Below are 26,320 nucleotides of genomic sequence, written 5' to 3'. Positions count from 1 at the left end.
GGCGCCCTAGCCAGGGAGTCCATGGAACCCCACCACCCGTTCGGCGCGATGCGTTGCCCTATGAACGCAACGCTTTATGAGGAAAGGAAATGGCGCAGTAATTCTCTGTCATCTCGGTGGACACCTGAACCGCACCGTACAGGATGGGAGGAAGTGGAGAGAAAGAAGAAAAAGAAAGAGGGGCCGTAATGAAGAAAATGAAAATTGTATTTGAGAAAAGGAAATTACGCAGTAACTGTCTCATATATCTCGGTGGACACCAATCGAAAATTGTATTTGAGGAAAGGAAATTGCGCAGTAACTGGCTCACATATTTCGGTGGACACCCCTAAAAACTCGCGTGCAGTGACGTCACGACCATTTCGACCAATCTGAAACGCGGACAACTTTGCTAACACGTCTTGGTCACGATAGTATGAGCCAATAAAGGCTTTCGCCTTAAAAATAAATAAAAATTTACAGCCAGGCCGGCAGTCGAACCTTGCCGTCCCTCGTAAAATGAACAGAGGGGCGCGCGCTTCGTACCACTCCGCCACGACGCGAGGCGGACGGATACATTTTGTTTGTTTTCGGCAGCGGACTACTTCCTCTTATGCATGAACCGGAGCATAAGAGGAAGAAGAGCGCCACGTCTGCATTGATGTTGAGGAGCCATGGGGGATGGGGTGTCTGTTACAGCCGGCGTCGTTGCTTCGGCGAACGCGGTTGTTGCGACGCGCGTCTACTATTTCTATCTTTCCTCTCACATCTTTCGACTCTCCTCTGTCTGCACGTGGCAGCGAGTGTGGCTCGGCCCGAGCCAGTGGGCAGGCCCGTGCAATTTCCTTTTCGTACTTCCTTCAGTCGCAACAACAACAGCGTCCACGTTGACAAGGAAGAAGTGCCGGCCATGGAGATCGAGCATCTGCCGGAGAGCCTTCTCTTGGAAATGTTCGGTCATCTGCCGTCGTTCGACGATGTAAGCGCCTGCCCGGGGTAAGTCGGCAGTAATTGCTACGCAGTGCATCGCTTTCAAATCAATGCTTCGGAGCTTGGACGCAGCATGTTAGGATAAGGCTTCCAGCGCGACACTACATCGCACAGCACGAATTTCGCTGTCCAGATTCTTAAAGGTGTCATATAGCGCTGTTCAGCGCTTCTTTGTAGCTGTTAACGACAGTGTAATTAGTGTGAGCTATTAATAACCAGGGTCCTGCTTAATCTTGGATTCCAGATTAAGCTTAAAGCACATTAAATAAACGAAGGCCCTGCGTAGATCGGTAGATCCACTGTCTCTGCACCAACTAAACGCTTAACGTGTAGCCCAGAGGAAGCTGCAAAAATCATGAACAAACAAGATCACAAAGATCTTAATGATGTTCCTGCGCGCCTCGCCGGCTTGGCGTCTCCCCGTGGTTATTGCCGGAACGCCAACCGTAGACGCGTCTTTGGAAACGCCGCCGGGACCAAATAGTTGCATATAAACGCGTCAAGATTTGAAACAGAGGTGCGGCGCAGCCGCCCGCGGCCTAATCTCCATCTGTAAAAAAGTTAGTAGTAGACTATAAGTTATTGGGATCCTACATTTTTATGTCTCATACTTTTTTGCAGTTTTCGTGTGCGTTGCGGCAGCCGCCGCGGTGGCTCAGCGGTTATGGTGCTCAGCTGCTGACCCAAAAGACGCGGGTTCGATCCCAGCCGCGGCGGCTAGAATTTCTTTGTAGGAGAAATTCTAGAGGCCCGTGTACTGTGCGATATGAGTGAACTTTTAAAGAACCCCAAGTGGTCGAAATTTCCGAAGCCCTCCACTACAGCGTCTCTCATAGCCTTAGTCGCTTTGGGACGTTAAACCCCATAAACCAAACCAGCTTCATCTGCATCTCGTGGTATATAGACGCTGGGCTTGCCATGAAGTCAGCAGAAGCTCGTCTTCCTGAGGAGACTGGGATACAATAAGCTCATCGGCCTAAATTATCTGCAAAAGATGCAGAAGGTGCAGAAGACGATCAACTAGCGAACTGACTGATCGCTAGTTGATCGTCTTCTGCACCTTCTGCAGATGATTTAGGTTTAGGTTTATTGGGGTTTAGCGTCCCAAAGCAACTCAGGCGATGAGAGACACCGTGGTGAAGGGCTGCGGAAATTTCGACAACCTGGGGTTCTTTAACGCGCAGTGACATCGCCCAGTACACGGGCCTCTCGAATTTCGCCTTCATCAAAACTCGGCGGCTGAGTTTTGATGAAGGCAAAACTCGAGAGGCCCGTGTACTGTGCGATGTCAGTGCACGTTAAAGAACCCCAGGTTGTCGAAATTTCCGCAGCCCTTCACTACGGCGTCTCTCAGCCTGAGTTGCTTTGGGGCGTTAAACCCCAATAAACCTAAACCTAAATCATCTGCAAAAGATTCAGAAGGTGCAGAAGACGGGCAACTAGCGATCAGTCAGGATTTTCTGTTTCGACGAGTGCCGCTGCTCGCCTAGTCACCAGTCGCGTCTGGGCTCTCGATGGAAGTGATGAAATGGCTGTGCAAAATGTCACCTTTACGATGCGTGCCACTCCAGAGCTGGTCTTCCAAACGCACTGTGCACCCCTCTCTATAGTGGCAGAAATGCCAGTAATCAGCATACCGAAGACCATAGCATGGCGGTAGCTTAGGTTTAGGTTTATTGGGATTTAACATCCCAAAGCAACTCAGGCTGTGAGAGACGCCGTAGTGAAGGGCACCGGAAATTTACACCACCTGGAGTTCTTTAAGGTGCACAGTGACGAATGATTCTTTCAGTGTGGCGAAGGAGATGCAAGGTTGGCGTTGCAGGAATCAGACTCTGGCAGTGTATTCCGTAAACGTTTAGAAAGTCGTAAATGCAGCTAGCAGCGACGCCATCAGTAATGGGCAGCATAACATTACGCCTCAATACCCGCTTCTTTATTCCTACACTCTCCAGTTCTCAGACCGCATGGCGATCACAGTGTCGGAATCCTTTACACGGAGCTGGTCTGAACTCTCTGGAAGTCAGAGGACCACCTTTAGGTTGGTGGTGGTGGTAGTGGTTTATTTAAAAATAAATAAATAAATAAAAAAAGTGAAGCAAAAGAGTGTTGCCGGCCGCGGCAATTGCTATCTAATATCTTAAGCACCCGAGCTGCAGCCGGCGGAAATGAAAGGGAAAGGGAGAGGATAGTGAGGAGAAGTATAGAGTCCGGGAGCGACAGGAAGAAAGGACAGGGGAGAGCTTTGTACACTATTTACAAAATACAAAAGTAATCCAGTTCGCGCCGCTCGCGCGCTAATGTCCAAGCATTGTCCGAAAATAAGTGCGCGCGAGCGGCCACTGCGCACAATTGCTTACACAAGAAGTAAACTGTATTCCCGTGCCGCCCTTAGCCGCCTGCAGACTCACGGCCGTGGCACCCCGTTGCTGTGCGCGTTACGCGAGCGCATTGAACGCCTTGCGGAGCGCAGATGCAGTATTCGCGTGCAGTGGGTGCCCGGTCACTGCGGCATCCGCGGCAACGAGCAAGCCGACGAGCTCGCCACCGCCGCACATCAGCTTCCTCCCAGCGACGAACCGCTCGCCCTGGAAGACGTGCGTGCGGTGATCTATCACCACCTCCGTCAGCAACACCCGGACCCTCGCATCGCGCGAGGAGAGCGCATTTATCTCGTCGGCGCGCGCTGTCGCGCCTCCAGCGGGCGATGATCATCCGAGTGCGCGTCGGCTGCGTGTGGCCCTGGGAAAGACGGGTGCGCCACGGACTTTCGTCGAGCGACGCGTGCGCTGACTGCGGCGCAGTGGAGACATTGGAGCACATGCTCCTTCGCTGTACCGCTTCTGCAGTGCCGCGTCGCGAGATGCTCGCGGCCTACAGGGCGCTGGGAATCATCCCGGACAGTCTCGAAGCGCTCCTGTGGCCGCGCGGCAGTGCGCGCACCCGTGACAGAACAATGGTGAGCCTCTGTGCGTTCATCGAGCAGGCGGATTTGACTTCCCGCTTGCTCTACGCCAGGTAGTGCACGCGTGACACGAACGCTCCGTGGGTGCTACCTCGGACGGTATACGCGGTCGGGCGCCCCACCCCGGCCGCTAGTGCAGTGTGCCGCGCGCGCGATTAGTCCGAGACAGGACGCTACGTGCGCGCGGCTATGTATACCTTTAGGTTCACTTTAATCGATTTTGGGTAAATGACGCTGATTGAAAGGCTCTTCATCATCAGAGTTAATGAGCTTTACCTTCGCTGGAGCTGACGCATACGTTACCGTCTACATATATGTCAAGTTAAACAATGCGACAAGGCTAACGCACACGTCTTCATTCCAGGGTATGTCGGCGATGGCGACGCGTGGCAGGCGACCGCTCGCTCCGGCGAGTGATACGCGTGACGTCGTTTCCGCTGAAGGCTCGACAGGTGCACAGCTTCCTCCAGGCCCACGTCGATGCAAACATCGTGGAACTGCGCATAACCCGTTCCACGGACACATCGACCGCCGAGCATGAGGAGACAGACTTTCCGCGGGCGTTCTTTGACTACCTGCCGGAGCACTGCCCCTCACTCAAGGTGAGCGTTTGATGGCGTCAGCGCTTAACGGAGAGTCCCCTCGTCCAAGCCCGAGCTCAAAATCTTATACGAGAGCTGTGTGTCCGGGCTGGTTTAAAAGGAAGCAACACGTTCATTATGAAACAAAACTAGCAGTTTTTTAACGCCAGCAATTGTTGCAATCTTCAGTTAACAAAACATCCAGCTTTCGCATGAAGAAAAGCGAATGCTTAGTCATAAAAACTCAGGGGGGCGCTTCGTTGACCTAAAGTGCGGTGAGGCGAATGCCTTGAGCGCGGTGGTGCTGCTTGTGTCACTGATCAGTGGTTAAGATGTTAAGCTTTGCCCCTAAGAGTGGAACGCGACTGTGTCTTGCAATGCTGCCAGGGAGTCCACAAAACGCCATCACCCTTTCGGCTATACGCCTTGCTCGTCGGTAAATTGGTTTTTGAGGAACGGATATGTATCTGTCTTGCATATCTCGGTGGACACCTGAACCTCGCCGTAACGGGATGGGAGGAAGATGGGAGCGAACGAAGACGCCGTATTCACTAGACGCGCCTTTGTGCATTCCAAACCTTCTAGCAGGCATGGCGGAGTGTCCAGAGACACTGGTTCGATACCCCAACTCGACCAATTTCCTACTCGGTTTTCTTTATTTATCTGGTCTGACTATAAACGTTAATTAGGTTACTTGGTTAATTAAGCAATTAACTAACCTCGGTCCCACATACTTCGAACATCACTATACCATCCCTTTAATTGGTTGCATGGTTACTAGCCAAAGTACAATTGGCCCTGTTTGAAATTCGCGCACTGTGACGTCGCGACCATTTCGACCAATTGAAAAGCGTGACATTTCTGTCGACAACTACAGCTTACAACGATGAGGCATTAAAATTCTTCCGCCTTAATATTTATCAGGATACATTCGCTCATCAACAACCGAACACTACAAGATATGGATGAGCTGCTCTAGGTTCTGCCCCCACTCTCGGTGAAAAAGCAGATGAAATGACATTTTAACGCGATAGCGGTATGGGCCCCGTGTAGCAGAAAAAAAATTACGAGGCACTTCCGCGACTAAAGTCGTGAAAGGCGAAAGCCTGAGTGCTGCATTGTGCTACGCAATTGTTGCGCATGCAGTGATGATATGTTGCCACGAGTAAAGTGAGCGACTACACTTTCGCATTCCGTTGGTGCATTAATTAACTGCCAATTATTGATGCTTAATTTTCGCCTTTAGGAATGGAACGCGACAGCGAGTTGTAGCGCCTCCAGGGAGTCCACGGAACGCCACCCCCCGTTCGCCGCGATGCGTTGCCCTTTGAACGCAACGCTTTTTGAGGAAAGGAAATGGCGCTGTCATTCTCTGTCATCTCGGTGAACGCCTGAACCGCACCGTACAGGAAGGGAGGAAGTGGGATTGAAAGAAGAAAGAGAACGAGGGGCCGTAATGAAGAAACTGAAAACTGTATTTGAGGAAAGGAAATTACGCAGTAACTGTCTCACATATCTCGGTGGACACCCGAAAAGCGGGACACATTTTGTTCACGACCACGATGAGCCATTAAAGGCTTTCGCCTTAAAACCGGTGTCGTTGTCGGCGGCGTTATCCATGAGCGAAAAATCCCAGAAGCAATTAATAAATAAAACCGAGCAGGAAATTGGCCGAGTTGGGGGAATCGAAAGAGGGCCTCTGGAGTGCAAGACGAGCACGCTAACCACTCCGGCATGCCAGGTCGATGGTTTGGAATGAACAAAGGCGCGTCTAGTGAATACGGTGTTGTCTTATTAGGGTACTTTAGAGACAGGTGCTGAGGTGTATATTAGTAATTTTGAACATGGAAATTACAGAAGTCGCAGCTAAGCGAGTAAAACCACCACTAAATCCACTCCCTCCTCCTCCTCCTCCTAGCAATGTACGCCACTGCCCAAACAGATAGCGCGCGACTGCAGCGCCTCCCGTTCGTCTCGATCGGGCGCACTGGGGCCGTGCGGGGAAGCAGGAATCACGCGGTGAGCCGCTAACAACGCAGCGCACATCCAAGCCGCGTTAACAACGAAATTTGCGGCTTGCTGCTCGTTCGTTGGGCGCGGAAGCTATATTGGCGTTTGTGGCATCGGGGTTTTTCGATTTGTCCTTCGGGCAAGGTATCGCACCGAACTGGCGATGGCGTTCTGTGAACTCCCTAGCAGCGTTGCAAGACGCTGTCGCGTTCCGGTCTTAGAGGCGAAGCTTAAGCGTCCTGAAATTTTTTTTGCTTCTCAGGGCACTTAGCCGTGGGTAGGGAACTACAATTAGTTTCGGGTTAAGCTACTTCAGCGCACGTGGTGACTGAAGGGGATTTGATGTGTTTAGAAAGTGAAGAAATTCGGGACGTGAACGCAAAAGCGCGGCTGTGGCCGAATTGTTCGAGGCACAGGGGGACGAAGCTGCTTCCTTGTCGCTGCTGGTTATTTCCTGCTGATTTTATACTGCTGGAGACAGTTGCCATGGAAACAATACGACGCTCCAGTTGGCTTCCTTCCGGCCGCTTTAGGAGGAATTGCCGCTCATGTCTGGATTGAATGGAAGGGCTCCGGAAATTTCGACCACCTGGGGTTCAACGCGCACTGTGCGATGTCAGTGTACGTTAAAAAACCCAGGTGGTCGAAATTTCCGGAGCCCTCCACTATGGCGTCCCTCATAGCCTGAGTTGCTGTGGGACGTCAAACCCGATTAAACCGAACCATAAACCAAATAAAAATGAAATATATTGAAGTTTCTCATCCCTGGCCAGCCCATTGAGTACTGTGGAGTTGCCTACTGGGGATCGCCTGTTTAACCTCCCTGCCTTTCCGTCCATTTCTTTCTCTCTCTCTCTCGCCCCGCCGCGGTGGCTCAGTGGTGATGGCGCTCGGCTGCTGACCCGAAAGACGCGGGTTCGATCCCGGCCGCGGCGGCCGAATTTCGATGAAGGCGAAGTTTCTAGAGGCCCGTGTACTGTGCGATGTCAGTGCACGTTAAAGAACCCCATGCGGTCGAAATTTCCGGAGCCCTTCACTACGGCGTCTCTAATAGCCTGAGTTGCTTTGGGACGTCAAACCCCATTAAACCAACCAAACCCAAACCATTTCTTTCTCTCTCTCTCTCTCTCTCTCTCTCGCTCTCTCTCTTGCCGAAGCGCTGAAACGCCGATTTCATTGTGACCCTACTGAAAAATCTCATTTGATATGTGTGTCTCGCGCGCATTCACAGGCGCTATATGGGAGTCATATTGTGACAAACGTCTCTAACAAACGTCTCTAGTATGACTTTTGTTGTGCGTACTATTTCACGTATGGAAAATATGTGTAACACATAAATTTGTGTTCTGCAATCAATACGTATGAGTTGTTAAACTTCATTTGGTATGCGTACGCGTTCACACAGGTTATAATTTGTCTCATGTGAACTCCTATATGGTGACACGAGACACAGGTAAGCAAACGTCAGCTAATGTATGTATCGTGTTAACTGGTATCTCCTATGAAACACATGCAGTTCCACGCATGAACGTTAGCGTGTTTCGTGAAACACCTAGAAGAAAAGCTCCTGACAAGCTACGAAACCGTACCTGAGAAGGAAAAAAGAGAGATAGCCAGTTTAGAAGAATTAGCTCCGTGCGTCCACGCTTTTCACGCCCATCTTGCCATACATAATCAATGTGAGGTGATGATTCCGCAGCGGTTTTTGCTTATATAATACGTTTAGTTGAAGGCAAATGGCCTGCTCTGATAGCTTGAGTGGCCGTAGACCTGGGCAACGCATAATGTCGGGTCATTTAGCGACACATCTCTGCTTTATGATGATAATAGCGAGAGCACGACCAAAAAGACGGCCCTCGACAGTTTGCACAAATAGGTTTCGTAGCTTTTCACACACAGTGCTATCAAAATTCTCACATTAGTGACGCCTCCCTAGAGCCTACCAGCGTGAGAGTCGGGAACTCTTCAGGGGCAATGGTCTATTGCTGCAGCCGCAATTTGTACACGTTGCGCAACAAACCCAAGAGCGGGAAAAGAGCTAGGGACTACTTACGTGCTTTTAATGTGGATGCTTGAATATTTTAAATTAATTTTTTTCTTCCTTTCTAATGACACACCTGCTCATTGGCATGCGTTCATAAATCAACCCACACTCTAGGTTCGCCTTTATTCGCCAAGATGTACCGCGGTATTGTGTCCTGCGGATTTCGTCCTCGCCTCGCAGTCTGAAGGCGCGCAGTTGTGCGCGCACCTTGTGGAACAAATTCCTTTCTTTGCTGCTGATATTATTGGCGGTTTTGGCGGATCGGATTAAGAAGTTTGCCTGGACAGGATGGCGGCAGGGAGCATAGGACACGGTTAATTGGAGAGATGTGCGACAGGACTTCGCCCTGCAGTGGGCGTAGTCAGGCTTATGATGACGATGATGCGGAAACCAGCCTTACTGGTCAAAATGAACCTCTTTCTTCCTTTCTTCTTTCAATTCCTCCTTTACCCCCTTCTCTTGAGCGCTGTTCGGGCGGCCACCGAGATATGTGAGGCAGTTACTGCGTCATTTCCTATCATCAATAACCAATTCTCTTTCCCTTGGTCAATAATGTTATCTCTATAAGTAGTTCTTCTCGCGTTAACCTTCTTTATGTGTTCTGTCATGCTTGGTGAAAGTCCGCCCATAAAGAAAAAATGGCCGCGTCCGACTGGTTTAGCCGTCCGCTTATAGCATCGAAGAGGCATTTGCTTTATTCCGACTGACGCGTAATTTATTCCTTGTATTTTATACAAGTGCAAGAGTGTATCTTATTCTCAAGACTCGCCAGTGGTGCGGATGGACGGGCAAATATTGGTGAACAGGGGAGAACCTAGCCGACAAATGTGTGAAAAGCCAGCTAAAACGAGAGTCTCGATAGGACGCAAAGTACTTTTAAACTCTCTTTTTCACTTCTCCCCATTCTTTTTTTGCAGGAAAGTATATTTCAATCGTATAAAAGTGGGAGAAAAAGCAGCGACCATTTGCGCTTCCGATCTCGGAACGTTATAAGGACGTGCCATCCGGTACTCGCCTATGGGGCAGAAATGCGGAGGCTAAAGAGGAGGTTTCAATGTAAGGACAATGCAGCAAGCTATAGAAAGCAAAATTATGGGTGTAACATAAGAGATCGGAACCGGGTGGAGTGGGAGGGGGAAGAAACGCGAGTGAAATGGGCTTAGGCAGGGCATGTAACGCGAAAGCAAGATAACCGCTGGTCCTTAAACGTAATAGAGTGGATTCCAAGAGAAGGCAAGCATAGCAGGGGCGGTAAAGCTATGTGGGCGGGTGAGATTAAGTACTTTGCGAGGATATAGTGACCGCAGCTGGCAAAGGACAGGGTTAATTGGAGACACATGGGAGAGGCCTTTGCCCTGCAGTGGGCCTAGTCAGATTGGTAATGATGATGACGATCATTACCCAGGAATGCTAAAGCAGCAGCGCGAATCTGTGAGAAATGCGCGCATTTCTGCCAGCCTTCTTCGTGAACGAGAGGCTCTAGAACTGTTCTCGCTTACTCGCAGGTTGTGCACGTCACTCGCGGCCTCCACAAGCGTCACCATCGAGCGAACAACGTCACGACGTGCGACCTGCCAACGACTCGCACTCGCCTATCACTGCGCCAGTCGCGGTTCAGTCCAGGGCAGTTCTTCACCGCCGAAGCGGGCCGGCCGTACCAGCGCGGCCTCCAGCTACTGGACCTCGCCGACTGCGGATTCGCGTCTGCCATCGGCCGTGCCACGCTGGAGCCGTTCCCGTCGCTTCGTGCCCTTAGCGTCGAAGGCTGCTGCCTGTTCGAGGACGAAATCCTGACAGACAAACTGCCCCTCGATCGCCAACCTCGTCGTGCTGGACATTGAGCGTTCGTGCGTGGACGACACGGATGCCGCGCTCGCGCTCCTGCACGCTCAGAGCCTGCGTGTTTCGTTCTTGGGACGACACGGCATTCACCGGCAAAGCATTCGACTCGGGCTACAGGCGAACGAAGGGACGCCGAAAGATGTGTCTAACACACGTTTGCCTGAGGAGGCCGCAGGTGGGCGAGGAGGCCGCAGGTGGGCGAGGAGCGCCTTTACAAAATGTTAAGGATTGCACCCTAGTTGCAGTGGCTCGCTGTGAGCAGCCCCCACATGACGGAGCGCGTCCTGGAGCGTGTGCGAAATGCCGTGCCCAGTTCGTGCCACTTCTTGGAGGTCTTGCCAAGCTCCGAGCAAGCGAGTGGCCTGTGCCAGCATTTGACCTGTGACTTCGTTCAGAGCTTGAAGCTGGGTGTCCCGCCAAGTGAAAACTGCTGAAGCGGTCGTTTATTTCGTTTTTTTCTATTGCGAATAGTAAATTTATTACCTTCATGAGAACTCCGTGTGTGAACTCTTTCCTCACGTCATTCTGCTCACGAATCAAGCCAGTTTGCGATATCAAGGACAGGGTAACCACACCGTAGTGTTTTTACAATTTTTAAGGCAGTGGTGTGTCAAGACAGACTACTACTTAGGGTCAAAGTTTCGCCTAACTGATCAGAAACATCGAATTTACGCCTTCTTGGAAGAAAAAATTCCCGACGATTACTTCTTTTCCTAATGCGAAATTTGACCGCGGCTCATCGGCTGTTTCAGCTTTTCGATAGATTGAGGCAAAGAATTCAAGCAAGAAAGGTATTCTGAATTACAGACAACTTATTTTTCACACATTTTCCTCCTTCAAGAAACACTCTACTAACAGTTCTTGATTGTAATGAAGGAAGCCTTGTGGTCGGAGAAGTAGATGAATATATGGTCTACTTGCTGCTCCAATGCCTGGTTCTCAAAGACGAGGTGTGTGCAAGTATTTCGTGAGGTTGTGACAGCCGTGGCAGGTGTTACGAGCGAGACGAACGGGATGTCCTCCCTCATAAGTGGTAAGATTCCTTTATATCTGCAATAAAGTCCCCGCCCACCCTAGCAGGTGGCAGTTAATGGTTGAACGCGAGAGTTCGTTCATCGTTGTCAGCGCAAACGCATGCAGCCCACATTTCTCTCACCACCGCACGTACTTAAAAGCTTCGAGAAGCCCACTTAGAGGCCACGTCCGGTCGCCGCCTCTTGGACCGGCTACACATCAAACATGACTACCATATTGAGGAAAGGGAGAGTGTGCCAGAACCCTGGAGACGCGCTTTACGGGTCCTACCCCTTCCCCGAAACATGTCTAGAGAAGACCATAGACGTCGTCGCCAGGCGCGCGAAAGCTTTGGCGCGATGCTATGGTACCAACAACACGTGTATTACGTGGACGTTGCCGGGCCACAAAACGGGGGTGGTACGCGGCCGCAGTCGTAGACATCACACAGTTAGCGGGCTCACTTTCAAAGTCTACAGCGCAACTCACGCGGGGTTTGCCACTGCTCTGGCACTCACTAATCCAAAGTCGAAACGCATCATCACCAACTCACGAGGGGCCTGTCCGAACTATGAGCTTGGATGGGCTCCCCCGCTTCCCTGGCGCATACTGCTGTATAGCTGCCGATGGGAAGATCCAACTCCACGCAACCTGATTTGGGCCCCCGGTCACCAGGGACTCCAGGGAAACGAACAGGCCGATCAGGCCGCCCGCGCACTCTTTCCCCGAGCTATCTCCCTGTCCTTGGAAGGGTACTCCCAATCAGACAATCTGGCCCTTACATTCAAACACATCACCGATTACTACAAGGAGGAGCACCGGCGCTCCCCGATCCCTTCTAAGGGTCTGCATCGCGCTGACGAGTGCTTCTTCATCAAAATTCTCACTAACACTGTACTGTGCCCAGAGGTACTTGAACATTTCAACACATCCTTTGATGGCGCGTGCCAGTTCTGTGGGGAGATGGCGGACACCTTCCACATGGTTTGGGCGTGTCAATCAAACCCATCTATCTCCCCCCAACCCCACCAGAGAGGACAGGGAGGCGGCCCTGTTTGTTGCGACCTAAAGCCCCAAAAGGCCTTGGTTCAATTCAATGGACGCGGGCGGCGTCGACGTTGGGCGGCGCTGCTTCCTCATGGGGCCCCGGAATAGGGGCTGAATATAGTATTGTGAAGAAAGGGCAATAGGGCCCTACTCCAGTCACCTCTGTGTACAAACAAAAATGATTAGAGAATAAATGTTTTTCACCACCACCTGGTCGTCCGCTAACCTAGAGAACCAGTTATGCGCTCTTCCTGTCCTTAAAATTATTGGAGTGTAAAACGTCAGCGCCAACGCCTATTCTCGCTTCGGCGAGCGCGGCTTCGGCCGCTTCTTTTTGAGCAGCGTCCGCTCCGGCGGACGCATTTGTTGCTGCGACGCGCGTCTTTTCTTTCCTTTTTCTCTTTCCTCTGATCTTTTAACTCTCCTCTATCTGCACGTGGCAGCGGTGGTGGCTTGGCTCGAGCCAGTAGCAGGCCCGTGCAATTTCCTCTTCATCCTTCTCTGTCACAACAACAACAACAACAGGAACACAATCCCCAATCCCACTGCTTTACGGACCGCTCAGCCCGCCGGCCAGAAATGGCTGGTGGATCGGGCATCCCGTGAAGCACAAGCCCGTGGACTCCTGGAACAGCAGGGGACCACCCTGGAAAATTTTTTTTGTTTGTGTGTGTGTTTAATAAAGTTGTTTCCATCCATCCATCCACATCCAGCCACAATGAACGCCGACGGCCTATGGCTTCAACATCGCGTTTCTGGCACAACGTTGTCAATGCCTGCAGCCCACGTCTCTCTTTCACCACCTCACGTACCTATAGCCGTGTTTACATGAAAGCGACAACTGCCGCATCACATCGCATCGCATCAACTTTCAAGCGCATCGCATTCATGTACACTGCGATAATGCGATAGGAAAGCGCATCACATCATGCGCCAGACGAGGGTGGCTTGCGGCGGGTAAGTCGACTTTCGCATAGCATGTAAACACGATCGTATCGCCTTATGTATTATGGGAAGGGAATTTGCTGCGGGCCTGGAGCGCTCGCCGAGCTGCGGGACAGCAAAATGGCGAGCCCCATAACGCCTGTTCCCGCCGCCGACGCGATGCCCGCTCCGCGAGCATTTTTTTCGCAGGAAGAAACGACAGCATTTCTTGCTATAATCAGCGAAATGAGAATTGGAGAACTGCTCGACTCGCGTCGTCAGCGAAACCAAGTTCATTTCATACGTGTTCAAGAAGAAATGAATCGCCTTGGCTACGCATGGACATGGCAGCAATTGCGGACCCACTGGAAAAATTTAAAAGGGAAATACAACAAGGTACGTCAAGTGGTTTATATCCTGTTTACCGAGTCGTCCGAGCTCGCCAACCACTTAGCACTCATGCTTCGAATTCGTTATTTTGTGTATGCTAGGAAAGAGAGCTGCAGAAGCTGAGTGGAGCAGCGCCGTCGAAGTGGCGGTGGTTCAAAGAAATGACTTCCATCTTGGCCCATCGTCCTATGGTTGAAGCTCAAGAATACGGCTTGGATAGCGACGCAGCAGTCGAAGCTGACTACAGCCGCGGAGGTAAAGCATGCATAGTTAGCGTGACTATTTTCGACCTTTCGGTACAATGGAACGAAATGTTGCGTCGGTCGTCGGTCGGCGCAGCGCCTAAAATGTGCCTCGCACCGTCGATCAATACACCAGATCGACGTCACGCTTTTGATAGGCCCTTTGCAAGACCTCGAAGTCAGTTTCAGTTCGCACCGACAGCTACCCCTGTTTGGAAATATAATAGGTGCAGTGCTGGCGCGTTGTGTTCTACCTCCGAGCATAAGCACACGTCGCCGCCGTCCTGCCTTGGCTCAGCCGGGTGGATTGTCAACTGAGCCGAGATGAAGCGTTGTCAGGTTGCCGCGCGTTTCAGGTGTGCGGAAAACAAAACGTTTCGACAGAGTTACCAGTCTGACTGGTTTTAATAACTGTAGCGTACTTTGAGGCATCTACAACCAATACTTTTAACGCGACAGCGTTAAGGCTCCCACGATGTGGAAAATCCGGCGCCGTCGGTGTCGTCGTCGGCGGCGGCGTTGTGAGCGAAAAATCCTGATCATTACAGCTTTGTTTTTACCCTGCCTTCTCCTAAGATTTCCTACACTGGGTTTCACTGTATGCAAGCAGTGTCTGCCTCTGGCTTTCTAATGCTATTTTATGCTTGTATACAGAAAGGAGTGATGACGACGACTGGCAGCAGCTTAATTCTGACGGCCCAGCCCCATCAGCTGACGACTGTACACAGTCACCTGGATGCAGCACAGACTCGACCCAAGGCAGTTCAATTTGTAAGCGGCTATGTTTTCATATTTTCTTACATGTAATCTCTTTATCTTAGGATAAATATATTTAATGTGGTCATTTTGGATGGGTATCCTTGAGCTGTAATAAGAGATTCAGTTTCTCATGTAGAGATGCACCGTTTTAACAATACATTGCAATATTATGCCGAGCTCTTAGGTTACTTGGCAAATCAGCTTATTTCGATCTTACATTTTAAACACCAGAAACCAGAATAGGTACATTGGCTGAGGATAGCAGTTTAGTTTTTATTTGCTTGTGCCATTTTCTTTATTTTGCAGATTACTAGAGGAGCGCAAAACCTTTCTTCCTTGGAACTAGCATAGAAGCCAAATGTTTTGTTATTGCTTTCAGGAGTTCAGTCGTTATTCACAATTACTTTTTTTTATTCTGCGCAGCAAGCAATGCCAGCAGTTCTGCGCCGCCACCTAAACGCCCCAGACGAGGCAAGCATTCAGAGCTTGCAGAGCTCATGGAACAGCAACACAAACGAACTTCTGAAATGCTAAAGGAACATGCTCAGCTCACCTTTCAGCATCACAAGGAGCTTATAAGAGAGGAAAATGCCTCGTTTAAAGAAATACTGACTGGGATATCTGCCTCGTTCCAGCAGGGAATGCAAACGATGTTATCGCAGCTAATTAGCCAGCCCCCGCAGCTAGCACAGGCATTTGATCTTCAGCAAGTGTACACCCGTCCTGTGTGGGCATTTAGTGATGCAGTACCACAGCCTGCGCAACGGAGCAGCAAGCCAGCAAGCCAATTCGGGAATAGCGCGCATCAGTTTGCCCGCAATGCGCCAGTGTTCGTAGGGCCACACCAGCCTGTAAACACAATGCAGTACGGCACTCAGCTTCGGGGCCCGCTCATGGATCAGGACACTGGGCACCTGTCAAGCACTCAAAGTCATCCTGCGGAAGTTTTCAGCGACACACAAGCACGACAGGACCATCCAGAAGACACCTGAATGCACTAAAACGTTTTATTTGTGCCATAACCGCTTCCACAAAGATGCCTATAGTTGTCAGTTGCACCGAATAAAATTCTTGTGCAGTGAATTTGCGTTAATATTACACTGATGAGCATACGATAAATATTCACCATGTTGAAGAACGTAGTGGAAAACACTGGGCTAAGTAATCGCACAAAAAGTCCCGCACTCCACAAACAGACCCTGTGTTGACAGGTCTTGTTGAAGGCTGTCGAAATAGATTTTGCTCACAGTCGCTAACATCTGCCATCCAGATATCAGTAACGGTTTCACCCCTCTCTTCACAAAAGTTGTGCAGTATGCAAGATGCAAGTATTACTTTCGGCATAAATTTATAGTTGATGTCGGCTTGCTTCAATGTTACACGCCATCGCCCCTTTAATCTTCCAAAAGCATGTTCCACAACATTTCGGCCGCTACTGTGGTACACATTAAATGATTCCTGCTCCCTGGTGAGATTTCCCTGCGATGCAGTGTATCCTTTCAGTATCCAAGGCAAAGCAGGATATGCCGGATCCCCCAGCAGCATGAAAGGAATCGCTCTGCCCTGGAAAGCTTTTTCTCCCTGTGGGAGGAGTTCGTCGCTTCTCTGGTACAAAGAGGACAGCCTGAGTACGGTGGCGTCAGCCGCACTACCAGGCACATTGCATGTCACACTGCGAAATCTGAAAAACAGAAGTTCATTTACTGAGATTGTTATGATGCTTGTAGTCATCCTAAATTCGTAAGGCACTGTGTTAGCAATAGCTTTCGCATTCACTTACATCCACTTCCATCTGCACTGCTACAAAGCAAGACATATACATGCACGTGCACAACTAACGAACAGCTTTACCTAGAATGAGTTTAGAAGACCTCAAAGCTGCTAAAATGTGGCTTACCGGCCTCGTTCGTCCACTACTGCTTGCATGTTATATGAGGGCCACATCTTCCTATTCACAAAGTCACGATATCCCTTCTTGGGTGCTCTAACAGGAATGTGTGAGCCATCAATTGCCCCGAAAATTTGTGGCAGGTGGCATCTTGTTTCAAAATTCTTTGCAATTGCTGCCGCTTCTTCTGCAGAAGGCAGAGTTATGAATTTCTTGAGGTAACGTTCCACTAGGGTTTGGCAAAACATATACACACAATTTTTAACGCTGCTCTTATGGATGCCGAACTGATTTGCCACGACTCTGTACTCAGCACAGCTTGCCATTTTGTATAAAGCTATGGCCACTCTTTTTTCCACTGGAAGTGGCGGTCGCACACAGTACGGCTGGGGTGACATATATGGCGCCATAAGAGCGACTAGTTCGTCAAATGAAGCACGGCTCATCCTGAAGTTTTCCTTCCAGTCACCATCGGTGAACTCCGTTTTCGCAATACGGTCCCACCAGTCCCCAGAACGTGTCTTCATCCACACAGTTCTTTTGTTGTGTTCCATTTGCGGTAGAGCCCCTGCAAGATAATGCAAAGCAAAGCATTTTATTCAGGCAGAAGTTTGCCTAGGAGACAGAAATAAAGGCAAAAAAAAAATGCCCGACTCAGCCCCCTTACCCCCCACACACATCACTCAGCAAGAGTGCAGAAATACACAAAGCGATAGCTTACAAAAAAATACATTGAAACACAGTGAAAACGACTAACAATAAAACGAGAAATACACAGCTGTGAAACAAAAAAACAAAAACAAAAGAGGTAATGGAGAACATTAAACCACGAGAAATACACGGGTATAAAAAATGTCAGTTATATATAAATACAGAGAAATAGGCGTTAATCATATGAGTCCATTTAATATTAAGCCTGTGTCAGGTTTGTTACTTGACACACCGAAGAAAAGAAAACAGAACCCCTCAAACTTCTGTGCGCACAAGGTATGCGTTTATGTTCTTTTTAAATGCTTTCAGTGACACACTTCCTCTGATGACATTCATAACTTTGTCGTGTTCATTCAAGAATTCAGGAAGCTTGTACGTTAATTATTGTATTCCGTAGTTTACGAAAGCCTAGAACGAAAACTATGAAAGGTAATGCTCTGAGCGGCCGGTGCCAGAATTGCTGCAATACTGCACCAGCAAATTTTATGATTGTTAAGTATGTGATGCGATCTTTTTCTTTGAAAATGAGCCAAAGCCCTAGTAGTTTGCTCTCACCTTGCATAAGAGCCCACAGATTGACGTCCGAAATCGCCGCTGCTCCGGTCGCGCGCAGACACACTTCTCGATAAGCTCTCCATATCCGACGGCGACGCTGCTGGTGTTGTATGCGAGCGACCGTGACCAGAAGGATGTGAAAGTTCGTCCACGCTGACAAAAGCAGTAGGACGTGCAAACGCAATCTTGCATTTAAAAACATGCTTCATACAATCGGGAATACACCCCGCAGACGACGAACCGGGCAAAAACCGCAGGAAAAAATACCGGAAACCGGCTGCGCCGGAAGCGCTGCTTTGCTTTCGATACACGACACCATGCGCCGCTACCATCCCGCCACATAGATGATCCGCTACATGTAAACCCTGACGCATAGCATTACCGTGATGCGCTACGCAATGCGATACGCTACTGTCGTGTTCTATCGCTTTCATGTAAACGCGGCTTATGGGCGCATGCGCAGTTCCTTTCCTTAAGATGAGGCGTAAAACGTTGTCAACACCAATGCCGATGGACACAATGAACGCCCACGGCTTGTGGCTTCAGCGCGCGCTGCGTTTCTGGCACGACGTTCCCAATGCGTACAACCCACATTCTCTCTCTCTCTCTCTCTCTCTCTCTCTCTCTCTCTCTCTCTCTCTCATCACCCCATATGCATATAAGTGCGGCTGAGGCGTCCACTGACCCAGGGAGCCTGTTATGTGCACTTGCTTTCCTTAAAAAGGCACAACGTTCTCAATACCAACCCATGCGGCGCACATCTGTCACTACCGCCACATGGCTTAAAGCACGATTCAGGTGTCAAGTGCTCCAAGAGGGCAGTTATGCGCCTTTGCCTGTCAAGCTCCCGCTCCAGCGGCTTCGCAGCTTAAAGCCCGACTAAGGTGTCCACTGCTCGTTACAACAAACAACGGCGACGGCGACGCCGCGAGACGCAGAAACGGGCGCCAAAGGAGAGCGCTCTAAAACATTATCTGCTGGCAGACACCAGAAATACAAAGCTCGATATGTGGCCTTCGTTTAAGAGCGAAGCTGTTTGACGCACGTTTCCGCGTCTCGCGGCGTTGCCGTCGCCGTGCCGTAGCCGTTGTCCGTTCTAACCAGCAGTCGACACCTTACTTGCGCTTTAAGCTACGAAACTAATGGAGCGGGGGGTTGGAAAGCAGAGGGTAAAATTGGTATATTGGTTTTTCAGGAAAGGAAATGGCGCAGTATCTGTTTCACACATCTCGGTGCACACCTTAGTCAGAGGGGAGGCACATGCCCTCTTGGAACAGCGTACACATCTATCGTGCTCTAAGCTATGTAGCGGTAGTGACAGGTGTGCGCTGCATGCGTTGGCAGAGACAACGTTGTGCCAGAAACGCGGCGCTGAAGCCATAGGACGTCGGCGTTCATTGTGTTCATTGGCGTTGACGTTGACAACATTTTATACTCCGATCATTTGAAGGAAAGGAAGTGCGCATAACTGGCTTCCTGAATCAGTGGACGCATGTTCGTCAGGTGATCAGAGAGTGATGTGGGCTGCATGCGTTAGCGCTGACAATGGTGAGCGAACTCTCGCGATCAAACAATAAATGACACCTGCCAGGGTGGCAGGGTGGGTGAGGACATTAATATACATATTTTCACGACCAGAGGAGCCGTGAAGGAAGACGTCGGGAAGAACCCAAGACCGGGAGCCTTTTTAATTATGGAGCCAGCTTCCACGACACAGAACAGAACAGCGCGCCACGAGAGCCCACCGCCGCTTCGTCGTCGTCTTCGACTCAGCGCGGAGGCTGCGCGGCGCGTTAGGCGCGTGGCAATATAAAGGCAAACAAGAATTTCTTACCACTTATTCGGCAGAACATCCCGTTCCTTTCCCTCGTGACGCATCCCACGGCGGCGACAACCTCTCGAAATGCTTGCATAGACTTCATCTTTGAGAGCCAGGCATTGATGCAGCAAGTCGAGCAAATATCCATCAATTTTCCGATCGCGAAGCTTCCTTCATGACAATCAAGAACTGTTAATGGAGTGGTTCTTGAGGAAGGTGGTCGAAATTTGAGGAGCCCTTCACTACGGCGTCCCTCAAAGCCTGAGTTTATTTCGGTTTGGTTGGTTTGGTTTATGGGGTTTAACGTCCCAAAGCGACTAAGGCTATGAGAGACGCCGTAGTAGAGGGCTCCGGAAATTTCGACCACCTGGGGTTCTTTAACGTGCACTGGCATCGCACAGTGCACGGGCCTCTAGAATTTCTCCTCCAAAGAAATTCAACTGCCGCGGTCGGTATCTTTTATATAATTCTTTGCTTTCCTTCTCGTGCTTTGCTGCATGCGTTATACAGTCAGTGTTTAGCAATGCTGTCACTGTTAGTGCCGCGAAAATTTACAACTAACTATTACATGACTGTATGTCCTTTGCATAAGCTTCTAGGATCTCAGAATCAGTTGAACGACGGGGCTGTACTAGCATTGCTCTGGTAGCGTTTCGTTTTCATGTCTCTGTTGCAACTCCCTTCTATCGGCGCGCGGCACTGACAGTTGTCATTTTGTCGCGCAGTGGAGAACGGACAAAAGATTACCACACGCTGATTATCAAGCGTTAGGTTAACCATGAAGAGAGAACACACGGACACAGCGCCTGTGTCTGTATGTTCTCTCTTCTACGTAAGTTTTAGAGCGCAGCTCTTTGGCGTCCGTTCCTGGGTTTCGCGTCGTCGACGGCGTTGTCGTCGGCCTCGTAACCAGCTCCGCCCCCCCCCCCCCTTTCATCCCCCCAGCGCTAGCAGCGACCGACTGATACCGCTGGATGCCGCTGACGCCGCTAGAGAGTCAAGATAACGTGACTGCATAGAACACCGTCGCCGCCATGCAGAAAGAGGAGGAAAGGGTCCCCCCCCCCCCTGTTCTTGTGTGGCGGATAGGGTGCTCTTCAGTTGCCGACGCGCCGGTTATTTCACGTAGGCCCCGGCACGTCGACGAATACGTGACCACCTTCCCACGGCTAGACCTGGTTCTTAGCGCTGCGGAAGCGAGGGTATCATATTGTTTGTGTCGGCATCGGCGGCGTTGTCCCTGAAACCAACTCCGCAGCTGGGGTTGACTCACTATCGAAAAGGTGAAACAGCTTATTTGCTGCGCTCAAATTTCGCATTAGGAAGTAACGTAATCGTCGGTAATTTTTTTTTTTTGCGCAAAGCATTTTGATGACAACGTGTACAGCATAAGAAGGTTTGGTTTGGTTTATTGAGGTTTAACGTTCCAAAGCGACTCAGGCTATGAGGGACGCCGTAGTGATGGGCTCCGGAAATTTCGACCACCTGGGGTTCTTTAACGTGCACTGACATTGCACAGTACACGGGCCTCTAGAATTTCGCCTCCATCGAAATTCAGCCGCAGAAGAAAAATTGTTTAAAAGCACTTCGAATGTCCTAACTTAAGTAGTGTGGTCGTAATGCACATCTGAATACCCAAATAATTATGATTTGGGAGACCAAAGGCCGTCGGCATGAATCCCTGTAATGCGCTAAGCTTTGATTCTGCTATTAAGGTGGTAGCCTTTAATGCCTCATCGTTGTAAGCAGGAGTTGACAGAAATGTCGCGCTTTTCAATTGGTCGGAATGATCGTGACGTCGAAGTGCGCGAATTTCAAACGGGGCCAATCGTACTGGGGCTAATGACCATGCAACCAATTATAAGGATGGTAGAGTGATGCTCCATGTAAGTGGGTCTGAGTTTAGTTGATCAGTTAATTTACCAATTACAACTGATTTACCACTGAGCCCCGTCACGGTGGCTCAGTGGTTACGGCGCTCGGCTGCTGACCCGAAAGACGCGGGTTCGATCCCGACTGCGGCGGCTGAATTTCGATGGAGGCGAAATTGCAGAGACCTGTGTACTGCGCGATGTCAGTGCACATTAAAGAACCCCAGGTGGTCGAAATGTCCGGAGCCCTTCACTACGGCGTCTCTCATAGCCTGAGTCGCTTCGGGACGTTAAACCCCAATAAACCAAACCAAAGCAGTTTACCAATTGGCATAATTAACCTACGTATGCTAATTAATCAATAATTACTTCCGTAAATGTGCAAAGTGGTTGAGTTGGGGAATCGAGCCAGGGTCTCCGGTGTGCGAGACGAGCACGCTAACCACTCCGCCATACTGATGAATTCGCGCTAAAAGGCACAGACACACCAAAACACAAACGGACAAAGCGCGCTTCGTCCGTTTGTGTTTCCGTGTGTCTGTGCCTTGTAGCGCGGTTTTATCAGTATGAAGCACCAACTAGCCCCCGCTCTTGCATTGTTATCACTCCGCCATGCCAGCTCGATGGTTTGGAATGAACAAAGGCGCGTCTAGTGAATACGGCGTCTTCGTTCGCTTCCATCTTCCTCCCTTCCCGTTACGACGAGGTTCAGGTGTCCACCGACGTATGCGAGACAGATACATTTCGTTTCCTCAAAAATTACCGACGATTACGTTACTTCCTAATGCGAAATTTGAGCGCAGCAAATAAGCTGTTTCACCTTTTCGATAGATTGAGGCAAAGAAATCGAGCAACACATGTATGCGCTATCACAGAATTTTTTTTTTATTTTTCACACGTATTCGCAATTTCGGCTCGGGCGGTGCACATATACAGATCCGCCGCCACCGATCTGGCTCTCTGATTGCCACCGCACAGGGGTTGCATTGGAGGAGGATCGAAGAAAGGAATTAATGGTGCATTCGGTTGGCGGGACGAGAGCAGAGGCGCCGAGCAGTGCGGAGCAGTACAGTAGCACGCCGAGCAAGGGGGTGACTGCCCTCCCACGGGAACGCTCTCCGAGAGTCGAGAGCAGTGCGCCACGACCACGTGACCGCACTTCTCTTCCCAGCATTCTCCGCCTGCCCGCAGTGGCGGCAGTTGCAAGCCGAGGAGGCCAGCGCGCTGTGAAAAACCACGTGTTTTGGACATACGGGATTGTGGCTTGCATGCCCTTGTTCCCGCAGCACCACGAATTGCCTCCAAGAAGGACTGGTACAGAAATTACACGAAAAATCGGAAATAAAACCTAAATTATAGTTCAAATGTTTGCTCTTGGGACATAAAAAAACTCTGCCTCTCCCGTAACCGAGAGTAGAGTAAGCATGAAATGTTTACGGGCATAATGCGAAGCGCGCGCGGACACGACGAGACGCAGGTCTGACAAGAATGTATATGCAGCGCGTTCGAAACTGTCCGAAGTGCGTAGAGGCGAAAGCGTTTTCAGCACCACTTTGCGTATGTGACACTGGTGATGTTACCACTGGATTACGTCACACATAATTCATGACGAAGTAATGACAAATTACTGATTAGTGTGTAATGACTGATTAATGACTAAATACTAATAAACTGCTAATTAATAACGCTTAAGCTTCGCCTTTAGGAGTGGAACGCAACAGCGTGTTGTAGCGCTGCCAGGCAGTCCGCGGAACGCCACCACCCGTTCGGCGTGATGCCTCGTCCTTTGAACGCGACGTTTTTTGAGGACAGCAAATGGAGCAGTAATTCTGTCATCGCGATGAACACCCGAACCGCACCGTAAAGCATTTCATGCTTAAATATTGTGGCATGTATGTGCTTTTTGCACGCGTTATTAGAAATCGGAAATTATAATTCCGTGCATTATCAAACGACAGCTCCACTGAAACGACAGCTCCTCTAGTGCATATAGCACCTGAGCAAGGCTTTCCGCTTCCAACGCAGATTCACTCGATTCTGACGAGCTCGCCGAGCGCCGACGCTTTGCAGCCGCCATTTTCCGTGTCGCCAACAAGAGAGAAGGAAAAAAAAAAAGATAGCGCGGATATGACGCTTTATGCCATGTGACTTCCTCTACACTCGCTTTACAAAAGAGAGCAGCCGGGACTGCTCCCGACTGCTCTCAGCGCAGGGAAAGCCCCCCTCCTCTACCATTGGAAGAAAGTGATTCTACTCCTGCTCTCCCACTGGAGGGTGTCCGCTTGTCTGAGAGCACTTTTGAAGTGCTCTCTAGTGCTCCTGCTCTCCCACTCGAATTCGCCATAAGTTCGAGCCGGCGCTTTGACAACCGGAGACTCGCAGGAACAGGGGGGAGGGGGGCGGCGTGTACACCCAGCGGCAAACGATGGGGGCAGAAGCGCGCGCAGCAAGCGGACAACACGATAAAGGGAGGAGGGAAGAGATAGCAGCGACTGACTGATGCCGCTGACGCCGATAGCGCTGGGGGGATGAAAGGGGGGCGGAGCTGGTTACGAGGCCGACGACAACGCCGACGCCGACGACGACGCGAAACCCAGGAACGGACGCCAAAGAGCTGCGCTCTAAAACAATTTACCGACGAGCCAGGCGTAGAGCCAAACGAGCGAGTGCGTTCAGTGGACTCCCTCGCACCGTTGCAAGACGCTGTCGCGTTCCACTCTTACAGGCGAAGCTTAACATCTTAACGACACATCTCTGACACAAGCAGCAACACCGCGCTTAAGGCTTTCGCCTTACCGCACTTTAGGTCAACAAAGTACCCCCTGAATTTTTATGCGAAGCATACTACTTTAGCTACCACTTCAGCCCTTCACCGTGGTTATGCGCCTCCAAATCACGTGATACATGACGTCACACCACGTGACACGATGACGTCACGACAGTGGAGAAACGGGGGCCCACCTCGCGCCGTCGCTGTGTTTGTGTGCCTCCAAATCACGTGATACATGACGTCACACCACGTGACACGATGACGTCACGACAGTGGAGAAACGGGGGCGCACCTCGCGCCGTCGCTGTGGTTGTGCGCCTCCAAATTACGCGACACGATGATGCTTCGCATTCTCCAGGCTTAACCAAGTTAAGCCTCAGCCATTTTTCATTTTATGCTCCATAACACGCCGAATTGTTTGATACTACCGGATACCAATCCGAATATTCTCCGCAACTTAAGTGGTTCACAATCTGTGCACCAGTGGTACCACTCAGTGGTCCAATTCAGCTGTTTGCACACTGTGGAATTTATAGGAAGACGAAATTATGGTAGTATATGCGCACTTGGGTGCTGCTTATAAGTATAGCTGTTTGCTTTGCAACCGGTTGGATAGCAATGTATAATACCACCCTGGCATCTGGTGGCGCACCACCTGTTAACTTCTGGGTACCACCAATGGTTACGCATTCTGTCGGCCACTTTGGTCACGTGATATCCGAAGTGTGTTCATGCAAACGCATACTGCCCCGACCTTGAGTACCGCGAGTAGCAGAGCTAACACTCTGAAATCTGCAGGAATTGAAAGGCGAAATTTTTGCCTTAAAGTACATTGCTGGAGCCGTCAGTTTCAGCGTGGTGTGAACCAGGGTCGCCACAAAGCAAGCCACTTCGTCTTCCAATATTTTATATCACGCAGCAAATATTGCATAGCCTCACTGTTGCGTTTCTAACTGGTAGAGCCTTCAGGTGTGCCTTCCATAGCGTCACGAAATGCTCGTAGCCAGAGTGCTGCCTTGTGGCAGAATCTCCTCAGCAGCAAACTGCAGTTTTGTGCAGCAGCAAACCAGGATCAGTGAGGAAGGGCTATTGCGCATAAAATAACGAAGGCAGAGAGGGACGAACAGCTCCGTCCAACATTCTCGGGTTAAAATTTTCAAAGCCGGAAAATTGTAAGCTACCCTTAAGCAAATATTCAGAGTAAGGGTCCATTCTTCTGATATGTAGCAAAATCTTTCCTTTAAAGTGTCTCCATAGCTCGCATCGAACAGTTAAGACTGCCATAGAACACCAATATTTACGTTTTTCACGATAGCTAAAACGTTAATGGAAAAACAAAATGCGCTCGAAAAATACAAGGGGATGTCAGGATACATTCATTGTTATAGTGAAACCTTATATTTATGAAAAAATTGCCTTCATAAATGGTTTTCCGGTCAAAAGTGTTTTCGCCCAGCATTGTTGGGTCTATAGGACGCGTTGGTTGGTTGGTTGATGGGGTTTAACGTCCCAAAGAGACTGAGACTATGAGGTTTGGTTTATTTGGTTTATTAGGGTTTAACGTCCCAAAGCGACACAGGCTATGAGGGACGCCGTAGTGAAGGGCTCCGGAAATTTCGACCATCTGGGGTTCTTTAACGTGCACACATCGCACAGTACACGGGCCTCTAGAATTTTTCCTCCATCGAAATTCGGCAGCCGCGGCCGGGATCCAACGCGCCTCTTTAGGGTCAGCAGCCGAGCGCCGTAAGCACTGAGCCACAATGGCGGGTGAGGCTATGAGGGGCGTCGTAGTGGAGGGCTCCGGAAATTTCAACCATCTGGGGATCTTCAATGCGCACGCACATCGCAGACAACATAGGCCTCTAGAATTTCACCTCCAACAAATACGACCGCCGGGGCAGGGATCGAACCCGCAT

General features: G+C 50.2%; 3 protein-coding genes and 1 long non-coding RNA gene across 5 annotated transcripts in view; 3 read left to right on the top strand and 1 right to left on the bottom strand.

Annotated features, from left to right (window-relative positions):
* Window positions 1-26,320, top strand: part of LOC149366909 (uncharacterized) — a 127,094-nt gene that overhangs the window by 93,493 nt on the left and 7,281 nt on the right. The window lies entirely within an intron of this gene.
* On the top strand, window positions 628-11,631 carry LOC149366912 (uncharacterized). The gene is made up of 3 exons (XM_089553215.1): window positions 628-975; window positions 4,299-4,536; window positions 10,075-11,631. Exons 1-3 carry the CDS (start codon window positions 641-643, stop codon window positions 10,408-10,410), a joined length of 909 nt encoding a protein of 302 aa, XP_089409341.1. The 5' UTR covers window positions 628-640; the 3' UTR covers window positions 10,411-11,631.
* Window positions 12,985-15,870, top strand: LOC149366911 (uncharacterized). Of its 2 annotated transcripts, none has more exons than XM_089553109.1 (4): window positions 12,985-13,792; window positions 13,888-14,041; window positions 14,683-14,799; window positions 15,211-15,870. In XM_089553109.1, the coding sequence occupies exons 1-4, from the start codon at window positions 13,475-13,477 to the stop codon at window positions 15,777-15,779; spliced, it is 1,158 nt and encodes a 385-aa protein (XP_089409235.1). In that variant the 5' UTR covers window positions 12,985-13,474; the 3' UTR covers window positions 15,780-15,870. The 2 variants fall into 2 exon arrangements, with proteins under 2 accessions (XP_089409235.1, XP_089409244.1); XM_089553118.1 differs by having other exon boundaries at window positions 15,094-15,870.
* LOC149366910 (uncharacterized) lies at window positions 15,781-18,383 on the bottom strand. The gene is made up of 2 exons (XR_016284321.1): window positions 17,942-18,383; window positions 15,781-17,243 (listed from the first exon to the last, which is right to left on the bottom strand). It is a non-coding gene; the product is annotated as an uncharacterized LOC149366910 (long non-coding RNA).

Source organism: Amblyomma mixtum, chromosome 1, assembly GCF_055824585.1.
Source record: "Amblyomma mixtum isolate Tamu chromosome 1, ASM5582458v1, whole genome shotgun sequence".
NCBI lineage: Eukaryota > Metazoa > Arthropoda > Arachnida > Ixodida > Ixodidae > Amblyomma > Amblyomma mixtum.
Note: the sequence above shows the minus strand (reverse complement) of the source record. Positions and strands in the feature narration are given on the sequence as shown.